This window comes from Microcebus murinus, chromosome 7 (genome assembly GCF_040939455.1).
Source record: "Microcebus murinus isolate Inina chromosome 7, M.murinus_Inina_mat1.0, whole genome shotgun sequence".
Classification (NCBI taxonomy): domain Eukaryota; kingdom Metazoa; phylum Chordata; class Mammalia; order Primates; family Cheirogaleidae; genus Microcebus; species Microcebus murinus.
Window position 1 is genome coordinate 25,340,649 of NC_134110.1, and position 17,103 is coordinate 25,357,751.

Genomic DNA, 17,103 nt, shown 5'->3' on the forward strand with positions numbered 1-17,103 from the left:
GGGAATAGAATCCATATCCTAAGGATATGCAGGGTGTGTGCAGCAGGAAATTCTGGAGTCTTCTTAGAAGTCTGCCTACCACAGTCTATCCTCTGGCTTCCCAGAGAATGTCTGAGCTAGAAGTTGATTGACTTAGCCTCTCATTCTTTGGGGGTAAAATCTCTAGTACTGTCAGAAAGACTCTACTCCTAAATCCTTAGAATTGGGATGATTTCCTAATTATAGGAATTATTTAAATTGTCATGATTTCCATTGAGGTTTAGTGCAGTTGCTATCTCTACCTCCTGGAGCAGTGGTCTCAGTGGTGCCAACCCCCAGCCACCACAGGTGAGCACTCCCCACTGGGGGCCACTGTGCCCCACTAAAGTAGCCAGGGAAGGGAACACGACAATCCCAGGAGAATTTGCAAATTAACAGGTGGAAACTACACCCATCAACAAGCAAAAAGGGAAAAAAATGATGTGAAATAATCATGATATAAACAAAGGCCACAAAATCAGACTGTAGAGAAGTGTCCCTTTAAAAGACAAATTGGATAAAAGAAGAAAGTGCTTTATATGATCTAAAATGCAAGCACATTGTTACCCTTGTGGGTAGCTCTCCAGTCCCTGGAGAATCCCCTGTCCTTAGGCCCAGGTGTGGCCAAGATATGGTTCCTCCTCCAGGGTACCTGCAAGCCTGCTGCACCCTCCATGTGACGATATTGCAGCCCTGTCAAACCTGCAACAGGCCCAGCCTGCCTTGTGGTGGCACTTGAGATGGACTGTCTGGTCCATCTTTTTGCCTGCAGCCCATCCCATGCTCTCCTAATGTGCTCATTATCACACTCACCCCACTGCGGTGCTGACTTGCCCTGGTCACCTCTATCCAGTTCCTGCTGTTGTTGGGCCAAAAATGCCCCCTTCCTGCAGGGCAGCGTACACACCCATTCTCCCTGTCCCCTTAGATGCCATGTCAACTGTGACTACCCAGATATCATGCCTAGGTGCCCAGACTCATGTCCTGGTACAGGCAGACTGCGAAGCTGCAGCTGGTGGCCAGTGGCAGCCAGGTGCGGATGTCTGGATCCCCTCCCCCTCACCTTATAACACACCTGGGCTGGCCTGGGACAAAGAAGCTTCCATCTTCCATGAGGGGATTTCTGTAGGGACCCAGAGGCCTGGGGCAGGTCTGGGCAACTAGTGGTCATTTGGCCTTCACGGGCAAGAGATCAGAGGTTAGGTGAGCCTCACCATAGGTGGTCAGAACAACTGGGCACTGACCCTGAAGTCCTGGAATGTGGCCAAGGCATGGGGGCAGGGGCAGCTGCTGACCTCATAATGGCGGGATCTGCTGTCCCTGGCCAGCCCACCAGCTGCTGGCCAGCTGCTGCCCCTGGCTGCCGGGCATGTCCCTCCTCAGCAGCTATGAGGGCCTGCGGCAGGAGATCCAGCGGCTGGCACAAGAGAACGAGGAACTGCGGCGGCTTGTGCAGCTCATACAGGAGAACCAAGAGCTGAAGCTGGTGCTCAGGAACCGGGGCAGCAGCCTGGGCTTCTGCAGCTCTGGGTTCCTGGCTGAGGTCACTGCCAGTCCCCGACCGGCTAGGCGAAGAACAATCAAATTCAAAGATGCTGACAGAGGTGAGCAGTGGTGGGGGCGCTTCTCAGAGGCCCACAAGGCTACACTCATTTAGCTTGTGCCAAGACAGTGAGAAGCCAGGCAGAAGCCCTGACCCCTTGGAGCTGTGCTAGGCCAGGTGCTGACTAGTGCTGTGGGGATCTTGAGGATCTTGAGGATCTCAGAGCAAAGCAAAGGGCAAGGGAGAAGGGTGGGGCTCTTTCAGGAAGCACAGCAGGGAGTAGGTGACATCAAAACAGAGCTGGAGCCAAGTGAAGGAGCCATGAGCCTGGAATGCAGCTTTGTAGGCCAAGGAAATAGTCTGTGCAAAGGCCCTGAGGTGGAGCAGGTTGGGTGTGCCTGAGGCACAGTGATGAGGCTAGTGCCGCTGCAGCAAAGGGCAGAAAAGGACCAGGAGGGCCTCATGTCCCCTGGCCTGTGCTCTCTGGGCTCCCTGGACTGATGTGGGGGTGGGGTAGGGGAGGGAGAATGGGGACAGTCCCACTCCTGGAGACAAGGGAAGAAGCCTGGTTGGTCACGGTAGAAGTGTGAAAAATATTGGGCTCTTCATATGTAGTTCATCTTTTTTCTAAAACGACACCTTGACATGCAGAGATGGATATATATTTTGAAGGTGGAAGTAACAGGACTTGTGCCAGATTGGGCATGAAGTGTGAGAGAGAGGGCCTTGAGGGCAGCTCAAAGGGTTTGGCCTGAGTGCTAGAGGGGAAGCTGCCCCTGGAATAGGCATGCTGGGAGGCGACCCTGGGTCTTGAGGGAATGGGCCCTTTGCTTGGGGAAGTGTCTGGCCATGCAGGGAGAGACAGGAGGTGGGTGGATCCCACAGGCCTGGTCCCTGCCAGAGACAGACATTACCCCAGGACGTATGTACTGGAACAGCTGGGATGCTGACATTCAGGGACAGATGAAGACAAGGAGCCAGCAGGGGTGGGGAACCAAGAAAGTGGGGTGGCTGGGGTGATGTTCATGGATAGTGAGAGGGTTTGAGGCCTGGGCATAGGCGAGGTGGGCAGCAGGTGGTGGTGGCTGTGAGTGGGGTTGTAGAATCCTTTCTGGTGCACCCTGGCCTAAGAGCCAGGCTAGAGGGGTGTATGGAGATTGGGGAAATAGAGGGGGGGGCAGCACCCAGGAGCTTGGGGGTGTGAGTGGGCTGACGCCAGTGGGAGGATACAGAGGCCTGTCAGAGAGTGTCCTGGATTGAATGGGGTTGCTGACCAGAGCAGTCTGGGTGGGGCTCCTGCAGCCGGGCAGTGGTGTGATGGTCTAGGCCCCGGCTGGGTGTAGAGATGGAGGTAGAAGGAAGGTCCACGGGCAAGGGGTTTGGGGGCAGCAAAATGGAGGGCACCTGTCACTCAGCTAGTCATCCAGACATGGCAGCAGCCCATTCCTGGGGCAGTGGGTCTCGTGCCTGATCTTGGGCCAGATCCCTGTCTACTGGGGAGCTGGAGTCCCCGCCCTTGGCCCTAGAAGGGCTGGAGGAGCAGAGACTCATGAGGCCAGCACAAGAGCAGCCACCGAGAACGAGAGTCTGGGCGGGTGGAGGGGGAGGGACAAAGATCAGAGGGCGTAAGGCGGATGCCTCGGAACCTGGATTGCCCTGAATCAACCAGATCTCGTGTACTGAGTGCTGTGGCCAGTGGATCAAGCACCAGGTCCAGTTCCTTCTAATGACATCTCCTTTCGTCTCCCTTCTGCCGTTACTCCCCTGTCGCACGGAGTACACCAGCCATGGCAGGCCTGTTGCAGTCCCGGGCACCTGGCGGCGGGTTTTGTGGACGCCCACTCTCGGCCAGCTCGGGCCGCGGCCAGCAGCGCCAAGGTGCCCTTGAGCCCGGCCCCGGGCCGCCGGGCTTGCACCGTTCGGGGCGGCCTGGGACTGACGCAAGGGCGAGGGCCGGGCCGGGTTGTGCCGGGAGGGCCCGCAGGCCCCTCCCCGAGGCGCGCCGGCAGGCAGTGAGGGCCGGGAGCTGCCTGGAGCCCAGCCCCCGGGCCAGGTGGGCGCCCTGCCAGGTGTCCGCCCCTCCCTTACCAGTTCCGCCTTCCCCTCCCCTCCCCTCCCTTTCCCGCGCCACCTCCCCCTCCCCGCCCCCGGCCCCGCCCCGTCTTGGCACAGGCTCCGCCCCATCCCATAGCCAGAGGGGGCCGGCCCAAGGTCGAGCCAAGCGGGAAGTGCGGTCCCTCGCCTGCCCACCCCGACCCCGTGTCTCTTCGTGCTCGAGGAGCCGAGACCGCCCGCGGGCTCTAGGGTCCAGCGGCGCCTCCGCCTCCGAAGCGCCTGCTCCTCGGTTTCTTCCGCAACCCAGAAACACTGAGAAGTGGGTAAGGGGTTGAGGGGAGCGGCGGGGGAGCGGCGGCGGGCTGGCCGGCCTATCCAGCTCTGGCTCTGACTCAGGCCGCCCTCTGAGCCAGTCTTGCAGCTCTGGCTCTGCCCAGAGTCGTGCCCGTGGGTCTCACCCCCAGGACCCCTCCTGGACTGGGAAGCCCCCCCCATCTCACCCTGCTCAGGCATGAGCCCACTGCCAATGCCCCCAGCCTGACCCCCACCTCTGTCCAGTTCTCCCAGGGCTACCAGCTGAAGAGCCGCTACTGGCCACCAGTCCCACTATCATGGGCACCCCAGAGGGGCGCTTCCACTTTGCCATCGACCGAGGAGGCACATTCACAGACGTCTTTGCCCAATGCCCTGGTGGGCACGTGCGGGTCTTGAAACTGCTCTCAGAGGATCCTGCTAACTATGTGGATGCACCTACTGAGGGTATCCGCCGCATCCTGGAGCAGGTGGGCCGGGGCAGAATGGGTGGGATGGGGAGGGACCCACGGCCAGAAGCCTGACGCTGACCATGTGGTCCCCAGGAGGGGGGCATGCCATTGCCCCGGGACCGGCCACTGGACACTAGCCGCATTGCCAGCATCCGCATGGGCACTACAGTGGCCACCAATGCACTGCTGGAGCGGAGGGGGGAACGGGTGGCACTGCTGGTGACACGTGGCTTCCGAGACCTGCTGCACATTGGCACCCAGGCCCGTGAGGACCTCTTTGACCTGGTGAGCTCCTCCATGCCAGCAGGGGGCCAGGTTGTGTGGCTCACACATCTCCAGGGGTGCCATGACCCCATGGGGTGGGCAGTTGGAAGGGTTAGTGGTGGCCCCAGGGCACTCACCAACAAGCAGAGTCCCCCCAGACCTTTGAGTGGGCACATGGTACCCTGTTCCTCTCTGCCAACATGCCTATCCTGGACACCAGTGTGGGGCAGCCCAAGTCAGCCCTGTTCAGGCTGAGGGAAAGGCGGGAGCCCTGCCCCTACGGCTGGATTCTGGGAAGAAGCTGCCCCTATGGGGGCGGGCTAGTTGGCTGTACTCAGTTGCCTGGGGGCAGAGAGTCTGCCGCTGGCTGGGCCTTGCCAGGACCGCCCAGTCTGACTGTGTCTCCTGGGCCTGTGGACTGGCCTGCTGGAACACATCCCCTCGCCTGCCCCACCCACCCACGCAGGATCCTACCACGGACCCTCAGGCCTGGGCCTCCTCTGAGCCTCTGCCCACCCCCAGGCCGTGCCCATGCCTGAGGTGCTGTATGAGGAGGTGCTGGAGGTAGATGAGCGCGTGGTGCTGTACCGAGGGGAGCCAGGCGCCGGGACGCCCATCAAAGGTGCGGCCGTGGGTGGCAGGTATAGGATCTGGGGGCTGGCAGATCCTGGTGGCCTTTGACTGTGTTGTGATGAGATTTGTGGCAGGCCGCACAGGGGACCTGCTGGAAGTGCAGCGGCCGGTGGACCTGGGGGCCCTGCGTGGGAAGCTGGAGGGGCTCCTATCTCGAGGCATCCGCAGCCTGGCTGTGGTGCTCATGCACTCGTACACGTGAGTGAGGGCCTCCGGTAGCAGGCAGCGGGCCTCTGGTGGCAGGCCTGGGGCAGTGGGTGGTGGGCCTCAGTGGGCACCATAGCACCAGGGGTTCTTGTCATAGGTGGACCCAGCACGAGCAGCAGGTGGGTGCACTGGCCCGGGAGCTGGGCTTCACTCACGTGTCCCTGTCCTCGGAGGCCATGCCCATGGTACGCATTGTTCCTCGGGGGCACACGGCCTGTGCCGACGCCTACCTCACACCCACCATACAGCGCTATGTGCAGGGCTTCCGCCGAGGCTTCCAGGGCCAGCTCAAGGTGAGGCCCCATGGCTGCCCACCCACTTTTGGCAGCGGCTCTGTGCCTGCCTGGCCCTTCACTGCCACCTGCCGCTGGTTCACAGGATGTACAGGTGCTGTTTATGCGCTCTGATGGCGGCCTGGTGCCCATGGACACCTTCAGTGGCTCCCGTGCTGTGCTCTCAGGCCCCGCTGGTGGTGTAGTTGGCTACTCAGCCACCACCTACCAGCTGGAGGGCGGCCAACCTGTCATCGGCTTTGACATGGGAGGTACGAGGGCTCAAGGGCAGAGTCTGGGGGAGGCTCAGCTGCAAGGCTGAGCAAAGCTGGGCTTCTAGATCTTCAAGTGACTCCCAGCACATCCCTCCAGGCACATCCACAGATGTGAGCCGCTATGCTGGGGAATTTGAACATGTCTTTGAGGCCAGCACAGCTGGTGTCACCCTCCAGGCCCCTCAGCTGGACATTAACACAGTGGCAGCTGGGGGAGGCTCCCGGCTCTTCTTCAGGTCAGCCACCCCCACCACCTCTTGGGTGGGAACCCCAGCCCTGCCTCCCTCTCCAACTCCAATTCTAGTCCTCCCTTTCCCAAGGTCTGGCCTTTTTGTGGTTGGGCCCGAGTCAGCGGGAGCTCACCCAGGCCCTGCTTGCTACCGCAAAGGTAAGAGCCAATATCTGCCTGGCCAGGCCTCCCTCTCCTCCCATTGCCCCCAGCCCTTCCCTTCAACCTCATCCTGGCTGCCCACTCCCGGTCCCCGGCCTCCAGCTCCAAACCCCACTCCATGCCCACCTCCCAGGGGGCCCTGCAACAGTGACGGATGCTAATCTGGTCCTGGGTCGCCTGCTGCCTGCCTCCTTCCCCTGCATTTTTGGGCCGGGAGAGGACCAGCCACTATCCCCTGAGGCCTCCCGCAAGGCCTTGGAGGCTGTGGCCACTGAGGTCAACAGCTTCCTGACCAACGGGCCCAGCCCGGCCTCCCCGCTGAGCCTGGAGGAGGTGGCCATGGGGTTTGTGCGTGTGGCCAACGAGGCTATGTGCCGGCCCATCCGTGCACTCACGCAGGTACGTCCACCTCTGCTCGCCTTCTACCCTGCTCCCTGCCCCCAGGAAGGGTACAGGGTAGGAGAGACCACTCACCACTTCTGGCTCCCCAGGCACGAGGCCATGACCCCTCGGCCCATGTGCTGGCCTGCTTCGGGGGAGCTGGTGGGCAGCATGCTTGTGCCATTGCTCGGGCCCTGGGCATGGACACAGTGCACATCCACAGGTAGGTCTGGGTGTGGCGCATTGGTGTGCGTGTGCTCTGGGCTGGGGAGCCAGATTTGTGAGATGCCCCTATTACCATGGCCCTGTCTCCGCAGGCACAGTGGGCTGCTGTCAGCACTGGGGCTAGCCTTGGCAGATGTGGTACATGAAGCACAGGAGCCCTGTGCCCTGTCCTATGCACCTGAGACCTTTGTGCAGCTGGACCAGAGGTTGAACCGTCTGGAGGAGCAATGCATGGATGCCCTCCGGGCCCAGGGCTTCTCCAGGTGGGCTCCTCGGGGCTCTCAGGGCAATGGGCATAAGGGGCTCCTGGACTCCAAGTGCTGGAGAAGACAGGACAGGTGTCCTTGTGGGGTGCTGGGTGGGTGGGGGGCAGGCCAGCGGGCTCTGTGTGAGTGCTGCATCCACTCACCTACCCCAGGTCTCAGATCAGCACTGAGAGCTTTCTGCATCTGCGCTACCAGGGCACAGACTGTGCCCTGATGGTATCTGCCCACCAGCACCCGGCCACAGCCCGGTCACCCCGGGCTGGCGACTTTGGGGCAGCCTTTGTGGAGAGGTATGTGAGCTCTTCATCCTGGGGGCCCTGGTGGGTAGCCAGCCAGTCAGCCTGGCCACCTTGGCCTGATGGTTCCCTTGGGCCGGGGTGGCAGGTATATGAAGGAGTTTGGCTTTGTCATCCCTGAGCGGCCAGTGGTGGTGGACGACGTGAGAGTGAGGGGCACCGGTCACAGCAGGCTTCGCCTTGAGGATGCCCCTAAAGTCCAGACCGGGCCTCCCCGGGTAGACAAGGTTGGTGGTCCTGCCGTGCCAGCCCTCCCACAGCCATGGGACATGGGAATAGGTGTTGATGGGGAAACCATGCCCTGTTGAGAAGACTTGGGAAGGGTGCTAGACCGAGAGGCTGTACTCACCCTATACTCTCCACAGATGACCCAGTGCTACTTTGAGGGGGGCTACCAGGAAACCCCTGTGTACCTGTTGGGAGAGCTGGGCTATGGGCACAAGCTCCAGGGGCCCTGCCTCATCATCGACAGCAACAGGTGAGCCGAGGCTGGCCACAATGGAGGCTGTGGAGGGGAGACTGGGGCCCTTGGTAGGGGCTTCTCTGGCCACAGGGGCCTGAGGGACTCTGTGTCCCATGACTGGCTTGGGGCTGTAGGGCCCCTGCTTGGAGGGGCTCTGCCTGGTACTTTGCAGTCTCTCTGTTCTCCCTGCCCCCAGCACCATCCTAGTGGAGCCAGGTTGCCAGGCAGAGGTGATTGAGACAGGGGACATCCGCATCTCTGTGGGGGCTGAAGCCTCCAGTACAGTGGGCACTCAGGTTGACCCCATCCAGCTGTCCATCTTCTCACACCGTTTCATGAGCATTGCTGGTGAGTGGCTGCTGCCATCTTCCTTACAGCCCTGGTTCGCTGTGGGGTAGGGCATAGGTGTTCTACAAATGGTGCAGAGGTAGGCATAGGTAGCAAGGCCGACAGCATTGGCCTTGTCATTGTGGTGGCTGGTAGGGGTGAACAGAGGGAAAGCATGCCCATGGCAAAGAGCACAGGGTCGAGGGGAGGTACCAGGTTCTTGCTGGTAACTCCAAGCAGGGCTGGGAAGAAGGTGGTGCCCTTCACACAGGACAGGACACAGTCTGGCTGTAGCCTCACTGTGCCCAGGTGGGCAGACCACCACCTTGGTCTTCCCAGGGCACAGGAAAAGCTACTGAGTCCTGGGTTTGAGCCAGGGAGGTCTTGACCCTGGTGGGTCCTATTCCTCCCTTTCCTGGGGCCATGCTGTGGGTGGGTGGTGCCAGCGTGTACCTGGTCACTCTGTGTCCCCAGAGCAGATGGGCCGTATCCTGCAGCGCACAGCCATCTCCACCAACATCAAGGAGCGCCTTGACTTCTCCTGTGCCCTCTTTGGGCCTGACGGGGGGCTGGTCTCCAATGCTCCCCACATCCCTGTGCACCTTGGTGCCATGCAGGAGACTGTGCAGTTCCAGGTGCTGTGACCCCCTCCCCTGCTCCCCATCTACCTGTGCCCCACACCCCTTCCCCGCTCTGCACCTATCTCCTTGTTTCAGATCCAGCACTTGGGGGCTGACCTCCACCCTGGTGATGTGTTGCTGAGTAACCACCCCAGCGCGGGGGGCAGCCATCTTCCAGACCTGACTGTCATCACACCGGTGAGGGGTACTGCCTGGCACCTTCGGTGGGGCAGGGGTGGCCAATGCAGCTGACCATTGTTTTCCACCCCCACAGGTGTTTTGGCCAGGTCAGACACGGCCTGTGTTCTATGTGGCCAGTCGAGGGCACCACGCAGACATTGGGGGCATTACCCCGGGTTCCATGCCCCCCCACTCCACCTCGCTGCAGCAGGAGGGGGCCGTCTTCCTATCTTTCAAACTTGTCCAGGGGGGTGTCTTCCAGGAGGAGGGTGAGTGGGAGTAGGAGTGGGGTTGGGGTGGCATTCAGCATGCTGGGACATGTGGCTACTGCTGGTAACCAGGAGGGGCTGGACCTGGGGAGGGAGGGAGGTGGTGACCCCAGGGGGCGGATACAGATCACCTCTCAGAGATGATGGCAGAAGCTGAGAAGAATTCTGCCTGGGCCCTGGAAGGCCTCCTGGGAGGTGGTTTTGAGCATGGGGAATTGGCCAGGACACCTAGGGTCAGGCTGCTGGAGGAGGAGGAACTGTTTCAAGGTAGGCAGCTAGCTGCTCATGGTGTGTAGGGTCTATGCTGAGTGGGGGCTTTGGAGAAGCAGCAAGGCCAGGGGCAGGGGCTGCAGGCTCCTGGAGAGTTTTTTGGTCCTGGGTTTGAGTCACTGGGGGGTGGGGCGGCTGTGAAGGGCTTTCAGCTGGGCCCATGCTGGTCCACATATACACCCAGGTGCAGAGAGAACAGGGGTGTGAGTGGCTTGCTGGTGGAGAGGGGTTAATGAGGTAGGAGTGGGGTCGATGGGGTAGGAGCAGCTGCATTGACCCAAGTGATGCTGAGCCTTGAAGTAGGCAGAGGGTGGGGCTATTGTGGAGGTGGGGGCACGTGTTTGATGGGATATAGGGGAGGGGGGAGGGGTTGAGTTGGGCAATTGGAGGGTGTAGCTCTGGCACAGGGCAAGTGGGACAGAGAGCCCAGGGAGGCATCTGGAGTGAAGGGAGGAGCTGTGACCAGGGTGGGGGTAACAGAGCCACAGGCTGCTCTGGGTGCTGGGGACACAAGATGTCCAGGCCTGGCTGGTCCCTTGGTCATTGTGAACTGGGGCAGGGGCAAGGCTCATGGAGGGACATGTGCAGATACATGGCAGAGGCCAGGGATAGGGTACCTCAGAAAGGACCCTCACCCAGACTCCAGGGTGGAGGGGCTTTCCGGAGGTGGGGAGTGGTCCTGGGGCCAGACCTCACTGCTTGCTGGGGGCTGGAGACCTTGTCCAGACCTGGGAAACCTGGGGAAGGAGTGCAGATGGCACTGACAGGTGCACCTTGATGTTCTTTGAAGGTACTTGGCTGGGGCAGCTGGCAGGTCTGAGAGCAGCCAAGTTGAGGAGGGTCTAGGGAAGTGGGCAGAGAAGGTGGGAGTGATGGAGGGAGGAGAGTTTGCTGAGGGATGAAACTGACCCCTACTCCAGGCAAACTCCAGCTCCAGTGAGGTCATTGGCAAAGCTGCTTGCCCAAGCCTAGGGTGCCCTCGGGTGCTGGGCTGTGGTGGGAGAAGGGTGGAGGCTGGGGTCTTTAGGGTTCTGCAAGAGTTAGCAGGGAAGGTAGAGAGCCAGTGAAGGGCCGACTTGGGGGCCTCCAGTACCCAGTGGGGGTGCAGTGGGTTTGGAATAGGGCACCAGGCAGCCCCCAAGCTTAGAGAGGGGCTCATTGGTGACCCTGTCCATCCAGCGGTGACTGAAGCCCTGCGGGCTCCAGGCAAGATCCCTACCTGTAGTGGAACAAGGAATCTGCATGACAACCTGTCAGATCTTCGTGCCCAGGTGGCAGCCAACCAGAAGGGCATCCAGTTGGTGGGGGAGCTCATTGGGCAGTATGGCCTGGATGTGGTGCAGGCTTACATGGGCCATATTCAGGTGAGCCTGGGTGCATGAGTTGGGGGGAAGCACTGTGCCCGCCTCTAGGCAGCTGGGCCACCCTGAAGGTGGCATGACTGCTACTGAACCTCTTCCCTGCTAGGCAAATGCTGAGTTGGCAGTTCGTGACATGCTGAGGACCTTTGGAAGTTCTCGGCAGAACCGGGGCCTGCCTCTGGAGGTGTCTGCAGAGGACCACATGGATGACGGTTCCCCCATCCGCCTCCGTGTGCAGATCAACCCAAGTCAGGTCAGGCTGCCTGGGGAGTGCACCCACTTGGGAGTCAGGGGCATTGCCACCCACCTGCTGACATCCTCTTCCCTCCCCTTGGATGGGCAGGGCAGTGCAGTGTTTGACTTCAGCAGCACTGGGCCTGAGGTATTTGGCAACCTCAACGCACCTCGGGCCATAACGCTGTCCGCCCTCATCTACTGCTTACGCTGCCTAGTAGGCCGGGACATCCCACTCAACCAGGTCTGTAGGGGTGTGTGTGTGAGGGGGTGCCCCACCGAGTACGAGGTAACCCTGAGTGTACCTGAGAGTTGGTCAGCCCAACTCCAGACTGATCCCAGGGGTGCTGGGTGGGGTGTTTCTCCTGGAGCCTGAGAGTGAGGCCCACCCCCAGTTGCCCATGTGTCCCCTCCCCCGCCATGCACAGGGCTGCCTGGCACCAGTGCGGGTCGTGATTCCCAGAGGTTCCATCCTGGACCCCTCCCCCGAGGCGGCGGTGGTAGGCGGCAATGTGCTCACGTCGCAGCGCGTGGTAGATGTCATCCTCAGGGCCTTTGGAGCCTGTGCAGCTTCCCAGGTGTGGTGGAGCAGGGTGGGTGCAGTTCTGGGGCCTGCTGGGCTGGGAGGGGAGGCTCCATCCCAGCTGAGCGCAGCAGCCACTTGCCCTGGACAGGGCTGCATGAACAACGTGACCCTGGGCAATGCCCACATGGGCTACTATGAGACGGTGGCAGGCGGCACAGGCGCGGGCCCTGGCTGGCATGGGCGCAGCGGCGTGCACAGCCACATGACCAACACACGCATCACTGACCCCGAGATCCTGGAGAACCGGTGAGCAATGCAGGCCAGGGGCTGGGGAGCAGGCTGGAGTTGAAGCCTGGGTTGGGGGCACACTGAGCCCGTACCCTCGCAGGTACCCGGTCATCTTGCGCCGTTTCGAGCTGAGGCCGGGCTCTGGGGGCCGAGGCCGCTTCCGTGGTGGTGACGGTGTGATCCGTGAGCTGCTTTTCCGAGAGGAGGCTCTACTATCAGTGCTGACAGAGCGCCGTGCCTTCAGGCCGTATGGCCTCCAGGGTGGGTGGCCTCCTAAGCCCCTTTAGGCCTGCTCTGCCCCCTCCCCCATCCTGCTAGGCCTCCCCTTATGTCCTACCCTCCCAGCCCTGTCTCTCTTCCTGGCCTCCCTGGACACCTTGCATGTTGCCTCTCCCCACAGGGGGTGAGCCTGGTGCCCGTGGCCTAAACCTGCTGATCCGTAAGGATGGCCGGGCAGTGAATCTGGGTGGGAAGACGTCGGTGCCCGTGTACCCAGGGGTAAGGATTGCAGCCTGCCCTGTTCCCACCTCCCCTCATTGGCCCCATTCCACAGAGGGTGAACAGAGTTGTAAAATTAACCAGAGACCGAGTTAATTTGACTCCTAAAGGAAAGGGGGCACGTTCTGGAGCAGGGTGCCGGTGATGGATGCTGCCCTGCTAGAGAGAGGGCTGCAGCCAGGGACAGGGAGGGGCCATGCCTGCGCTGAACCTGCTTCTCTGCCCCTCAGGATGTATTCTGCCTCCACACGCCAGGTGGTGGGGGCTACGGGGACCCGGAGGACCCCGCCCCACCGCCAGGGTCGCCCCCGCAACCCCTGGCCTTCCCCGAGCGTGGCAGCGTCTATGATTACCGCCGGGCCCAGGAGGCTGTGTGAGGGCCTCCACAATAAAGATCCGTTCAGCCCCCTGGTTCTTAGGGTGTGGCTACCGGGCCAAGTTCCAGCTCTGTGTTGTGCTGTTTGTGCTGACTGCGTGCCTGTCTTCCATGTGCCTGCGTTAGGAGGCCACCGAAACTCGAAGTTGCAGGCTCACAGCCAGGTGGTCCGTAAGCCCAGCCAGGGCAGTACTGAATGTCACCTGTTCCACTTCCTGGGGGAGGGAATCAGGTTCTGTAGGGCTCATCCCAGCGCCCACAGGCCCAGCCCTGAACTCTGGCACTTACTGGACTCAGCAGGCCCCCGGGCACACCCCGGTATGTGATGTAGTCCACACGACAGCCCCGCCAGGGTTTGGTCCAGCTCCTTCGGCAGGGAGGGCTTGCCAGGTATAGGCGGCGCCCTTTCTCCTCCTCCAGAGCCCTAGGGGAGGGGCTGTGTCACCAAGACCAGGGCAGCCCTTGGGCCAAGGGCAGGCGGATGGTGCCTGGCTCCCAGGTCGCCTCTCACCTCCGCAGCATCTCGGGAGAGCTGGCCACTGAGTGGTGGAGCTTGCGGGTGCTCAGTATCGTCCCTGTGGGAGGCCGGAGGAGAGCTGTGTCAGCGGGAGCTTCCGCCCATGGGCCTTCTGCATGTCCACTCTCCCCTCCACACTGCCCCCCACCTCCCAGGCACGGTACCCAGGGCCCAGGGCTGCTCCTGGCTGATCCCCAGCCGGCAGGGGTCCTGGAAGCAGCTGAAGAGTTTGTGTTGCTGCTCCTGCTGGTGGTCTGTGGAGAGAGAGGCTTGCGCTCCATGGCCTGGGTCAGACCTCCTGGCCCTGCTCACCCTAGCCTCCCCTCACATTTCGAGTTGTCGAAGTTTAGATCGCCTAGGAGCACGCTGAAAGCCACAACTTCATCACTCTTGTCGCTCTCGGCCTCAAACTGCTCTGCCCAGTCCAGCAGAAGCGTCATTTGTTTGCAGCGCAAGGGTCTGTCCTCTGCGGAGGGGAGTGGTATAAAGTCTAATCAGCCCAGGTGTGGATTCCCATCCTGGACACCCCCCACCCTGCCGTTCCTGATCTGTGAGTTTACCTAGTCGCTTCTCAGGAATTACGGTGCCTGGGCCAGTGAACAGACAGTGGGAGGTGAGGAGTAGAGGTGCAGATAGAATAGAGACCCAAAGCAGCCACGGAGAGAGGAGCCCGATGGCCTGGCTAAGTTCCCAGGATCTCACCCACAGGACTTACCAGGCGGTGCATGCAAGTGCGTGCAATGCAGGAATCCCACTATGCGGCGCCCATCCAAGTGGCCCACCTGCGCCTGCAACACCAGACAGCCCCGGCTTCCCTTGCCCGTTCCACAGCACCTGGGCCCCTCCCCAACCAGGGCAGTGCCTCTGCCAGCAAACCGGTACCTGTGCAGACAGTAGTCCCTTGGAGGCCAGCGCGTCCTCGCCACGCGCTTTGGGGAAGCAATGGAAGGTGGCACGCAACAGCGGGTAGCGTGAGGCCAGCAGCAGCCCACTGCCCAGCAGCTTGAGATGCGGCCCAGGCTGCAGGCCGAGTGTACCCACGTCGTAGAGCACAGGGCCCAGATTAGGCGCCAGGCGGCCCACCAAGCGATGAGCTGCGCGCAGATCGAACACCTCCTGCAGGCACACAAAGTCCAGACCCGCGGGCACTGCGGCCACCACCACCCCGCGCTGCGCCCGGGGCCATGGCTGACTGCAGTCCGTAGCTCTGTAGAGCGAGGGCCGCAGGCCGGTTAGCAGCGCGGCGCCAATGGCCTCGGCCCTCTGTTGGCTGTGCGACAGGTTGTTGAAGCGCGCCAGACCGTCAGGGAGCAGGCACAGATTGGCCGAAAAGAAAACGAAGCAGTGCACCGGCTCAGCGCGCGGGCGCCAAGGCGCAGGCGGCACCCAACAGGGCGGAGCGGGCCGGTAGCAGAAGGGGCGGCGCCAAGCCTGTAGCGGCAACCAGAGCAGCAGGCCGGGCAGCGCCAGTGGCAGGCCGACCAGCAGCAGCAGCAACAGCGCCGCCCCGCCGCCCGCCGCAGCTCTCAGCCACCCCAGGCGGGCTGCGCGCGTCGCTGGTGCACAGCAGCCCAGCAGCTGGTCCAGGGCCCAGTAGGCCGGGAAGAGCAGCACGCGGCCCACGCAGTGGAGGGCGTGTAGCAGGGGGTGTGGGAAGGGCGAGGGCCGCAGGGCGTCGGGCGTCGGGGGCCAGTCCGGCGGGGATTGCATGGCGCGGGTGCCCAGGCGCGTCAGCGCGAGCTGGGGAGCGACAGGGGTCAGCGCCAGTAAGGCGCGGTTCCCAGCCGGCCTGGGGGTTCAGGCGTAGGCAGAGAGGGGTGCTTCAGAAAAGCTGCCCTCTGCTTACTTGCGGTTTCGGCGGCCCTTGGGAAGAACGAAAGTAAAAGAAAAAGGGATCCTGACCTCATAGCCCCGCCCAGATTCTCCTTGCCCCGCCCCATCCACCCCTGAAGGCCGCCGGGGGTACCTTAGAGCCCCGGGGTGCAGCCAGCCCTAGGTGGAGGTGACCCTTCTAGAGTACCGGCGGGCACAGCGCTGGCGAGGGGATAGCAGTGTGCTCTGCATCCGGCTTCCCACTACCCCCACTCCACCTTCCCCCTCGCCGCCCCCCGCAAGTCAGCATGAAATGGGCTGGGCACTGGGCTGCCCAAACTGCAGGGTCTACCCTGCCCCGTCTCTCCGCAGTCCCGCGGTGTCCGGTGCCTGAGTTCAAAGACCCGACACCATACAGAGGACTGACTAGGAGCAGCCTAACCAGCCTCCCTCCCAGCGCACAGCAAAGTCCTCCAAAGGGCTGCTGCAGCAGCGGCAGCCCTGTGACCTTACCCCAAGGAGTTTCCAATCTGGCGGCGAGGGACCGTTGGTTCTGCCCTGCGCTGCCGCTGCACCAGCGCGCGAGCAGCATGGAAGCCAGCTCCCCCTTTCCCCGGAGCCCTCTGACACTTGTTCGGTCGGTTACCAGGATAGTGTTTTCTGGAGCTCCCAGGCGCTGCTTACCTCCCACGTTTTTGAAGCACCCTTGTTTAGAAGCACCACTCTCTGCCTATGCCTGACCCCCCAGGATCCCTATGTATAACGCCTTACCGGCTCTAACCTTTGTTGCTCAGCTGAGTACAAGTGTCTTTTAAATAGCCCTGGAAGTTTGGGTCAGGGCTGCCCTTCCCCCTGGCTGGCAGGTAGGTGGAGGGGCTTCTGGGCCCCACATGGCCAGGCTGGCCCCAGAGTTGGGGCCAGAAGGACTCTGGGTCAAGAGTCCTTCCCTAGAGCTATTGGGCTGGATCCTCTGAGGCCTTAGGAGGCCTGGGAGTAGGGAGGCCAGAGAGGCAGCCAGCCCAGGGCCTGGGCATCCTGAAGGACATCCGGGCTCCCAGCTTTTCGGACTCCTTGCTGGTGGCTGATGAGATTTGTGTTTGAATCCAGACCCTGTGGCTCCTCTGGTCCCTCCTGCCATCCTTTCTGGCTAGCAAGCACTGCTCTGGGACCCTCCTCTGTGAGGGTCCTTATCCCCACTTCTCCCATCGCAGCCAGTTTCCTTGCCTTCTCTCAAGCAGGCTCTCCTTTTCTACCTGTGGGCCAGAGGCCACCCTGGACTTTCCCACGTTGCCCATCTCTCCCCCTCAGGCACTCCCCAGGGACAACCCACCCTGACCAGAACGCCTCAGCTTCCTGCACTGTCCACAGGCCCTTCCACTTCCATCTATAGGTCCCCTCCCAGCAGCCCTCCCTGCCCCCACTTCACTTGCTCCCTCATCTTGCCTGTGCCTTTAGCCCCGTGACAGGTGGGCTCTGCCCTTGCCAGCTCTGAGCCCCCCACCCCAGGTCTCCAGGACCCTGCGGAGTGAGCTTTTCTTCCTGTACCTTGGGTGTCTTGGGAAAGGACTGCCATGTGCCTGGGCTGCCCCAACCCAGGGTTGGGTGAGCTGCGGCTGCACTCCCTCTAATGCCCTCCTGTCTTCAAGGTCCAGAAGATACCACCCCCCAGCCCCTGCCTAGTATGGAGGGAGGGGCTCCCACACCCACATACTTGCCTCTTCCTACCTCTGCACTGAGGTCCCTGCTTGGTGTCCCTCACCAGTGCAGCTGGC

At 61.8% G+C, this 17,103-nt stretch overlaps 2 protein-coding genes across 5 annotated transcripts; one reads left to right on the plus strand and one right to left on the minus strand.

The window, feature by feature from the left end:
- Positions 1–1,565: 1,565 nt before the first annotated feature.
- Positions 1,566–13,070, plus strand: OPLAH (5-oxoprolinase, ATP-hydrolysing). Of its 4 annotated transcripts, none has more exons than XM_012760076.3 (27): positions 1,566–1,622; positions 4,175–4,398; positions 4,474–4,665; positions 5,167–5,266; positions 5,352–5,475; positions 5,582–5,777; positions 5,863–6,028; positions 6,129–6,267; positions 6,352–6,419; positions 6,556–6,821; positions 6,914–7,026; positions 7,121–7,291; positions 7,447–7,584; positions 7,679–7,817; positions 7,956–8,068; positions 8,250–8,401; positions 8,855–9,015; positions 9,097–9,198; positions 9,275–9,449; positions 10,899–11,083; positions 11,187–11,333; positions 11,424–11,558; positions 11,743–11,892; positions 11,989–12,146; positions 12,229–12,389; positions 12,529–12,626; positions 12,857–13,070. In XM_012760076.3, exons 2-27 carry the CDS (start codon positions 4,228–4,230, stop codon positions 13,001–13,003), a joined length of 3,867 nt encoding a protein of 1,288 aa, XP_012615530.2. In that variant the 5' UTR covers positions 1,566–1,622; positions 4,175–4,227; the 3' UTR covers positions 13,004–13,070. The 4 variants fall into 4 exon arrangements, with proteins under 4 accessions (XP_012615530.2, XP_012615532.1, XP_012615533.1 ...); XM_012760078.3 differs by lacking the exon at positions 1,566–1,622 and adding an exon at positions 3,755–3,939; XM_012760079.3 differs by lacking the exon at positions 1,566–1,622 and adding an exon at positions 3,755–3,935.
- Positions 12,695–15,345, minus strand: LOC105868853 (sphingomyelin phosphodiesterase 5). Its single transcript, XM_012760087.3, has 7 exons — positions 14,402–15,345; positions 14,235–14,307; positions 13,848–13,985; positions 13,684–13,773; positions 13,514–13,577; positions 13,291–13,426; positions 12,695–13,217 (listed from the first exon to the last, which is right to left on the minus strand). Exons 1-7 carry the CDS (start codon positions 15,227–15,229, stop codon positions 13,125–13,127), a joined length of 1,422 nt encoding a protein of 473 aa, XP_012615541.1. The 5' UTR covers positions 15,230–15,345; the 3' UTR covers positions 12,695–13,124.
- Between the last annotated feature and the right edge of the window lie 1,758 nt (positions 15,346–17,103).

What these genes read in the sequence shown, in the direction of transcription:
- LOC105868853 (XM_012760087.3), bottom strand. Translation starts at nt 15,229, where the DNA reads ATGCAATCCCCGCCGGACTGGCCCCCGACGCCCGACGCCCTGCGGCCC. An exon ending in GCACTTGCATGCACCGCCTG is followed by an intron (nt 13,986 to 14,234) that starts GTAAGTCCTGTG and finishes TCCCCTCCGCAG; the next exon opens with AGGACAGACCCTTGCGCTGC. An exon ending in AAACTTCGACAACTCGAAAT is followed by an intron (nt 13,774 to 13,847) that starts GTGAGGGGAGGC and finishes CTCTCTCCACAG; the next exon opens with ACCACCAGCAGGAGCAGCAA.
- OPLAH (XM_012760076.3), top strand. Translation starts at nt 4,228, where the DNA reads ATGGGCACCCCAGAGGGGCGCTTCCACTTTGCCATCGACCGAGGAGGC. An exon ending in CTCATCATCGACAGCAACAG is followed by an intron (nt 8,069 to 8,249) that starts GTGAGCCGAGGC and finishes CCCTGCCCCCAG; the next exon opens with CACCATCCTAGTGGAGCCAG. An exon ending in GGGACATCCCACTCAACCAG is followed by an intron (nt 11,559 to 11,742) that starts GTCTGTAGGGGT and finishes CGCCATGCACAG; the next exon opens with GGCTGCCTGGCACCAGTGCG.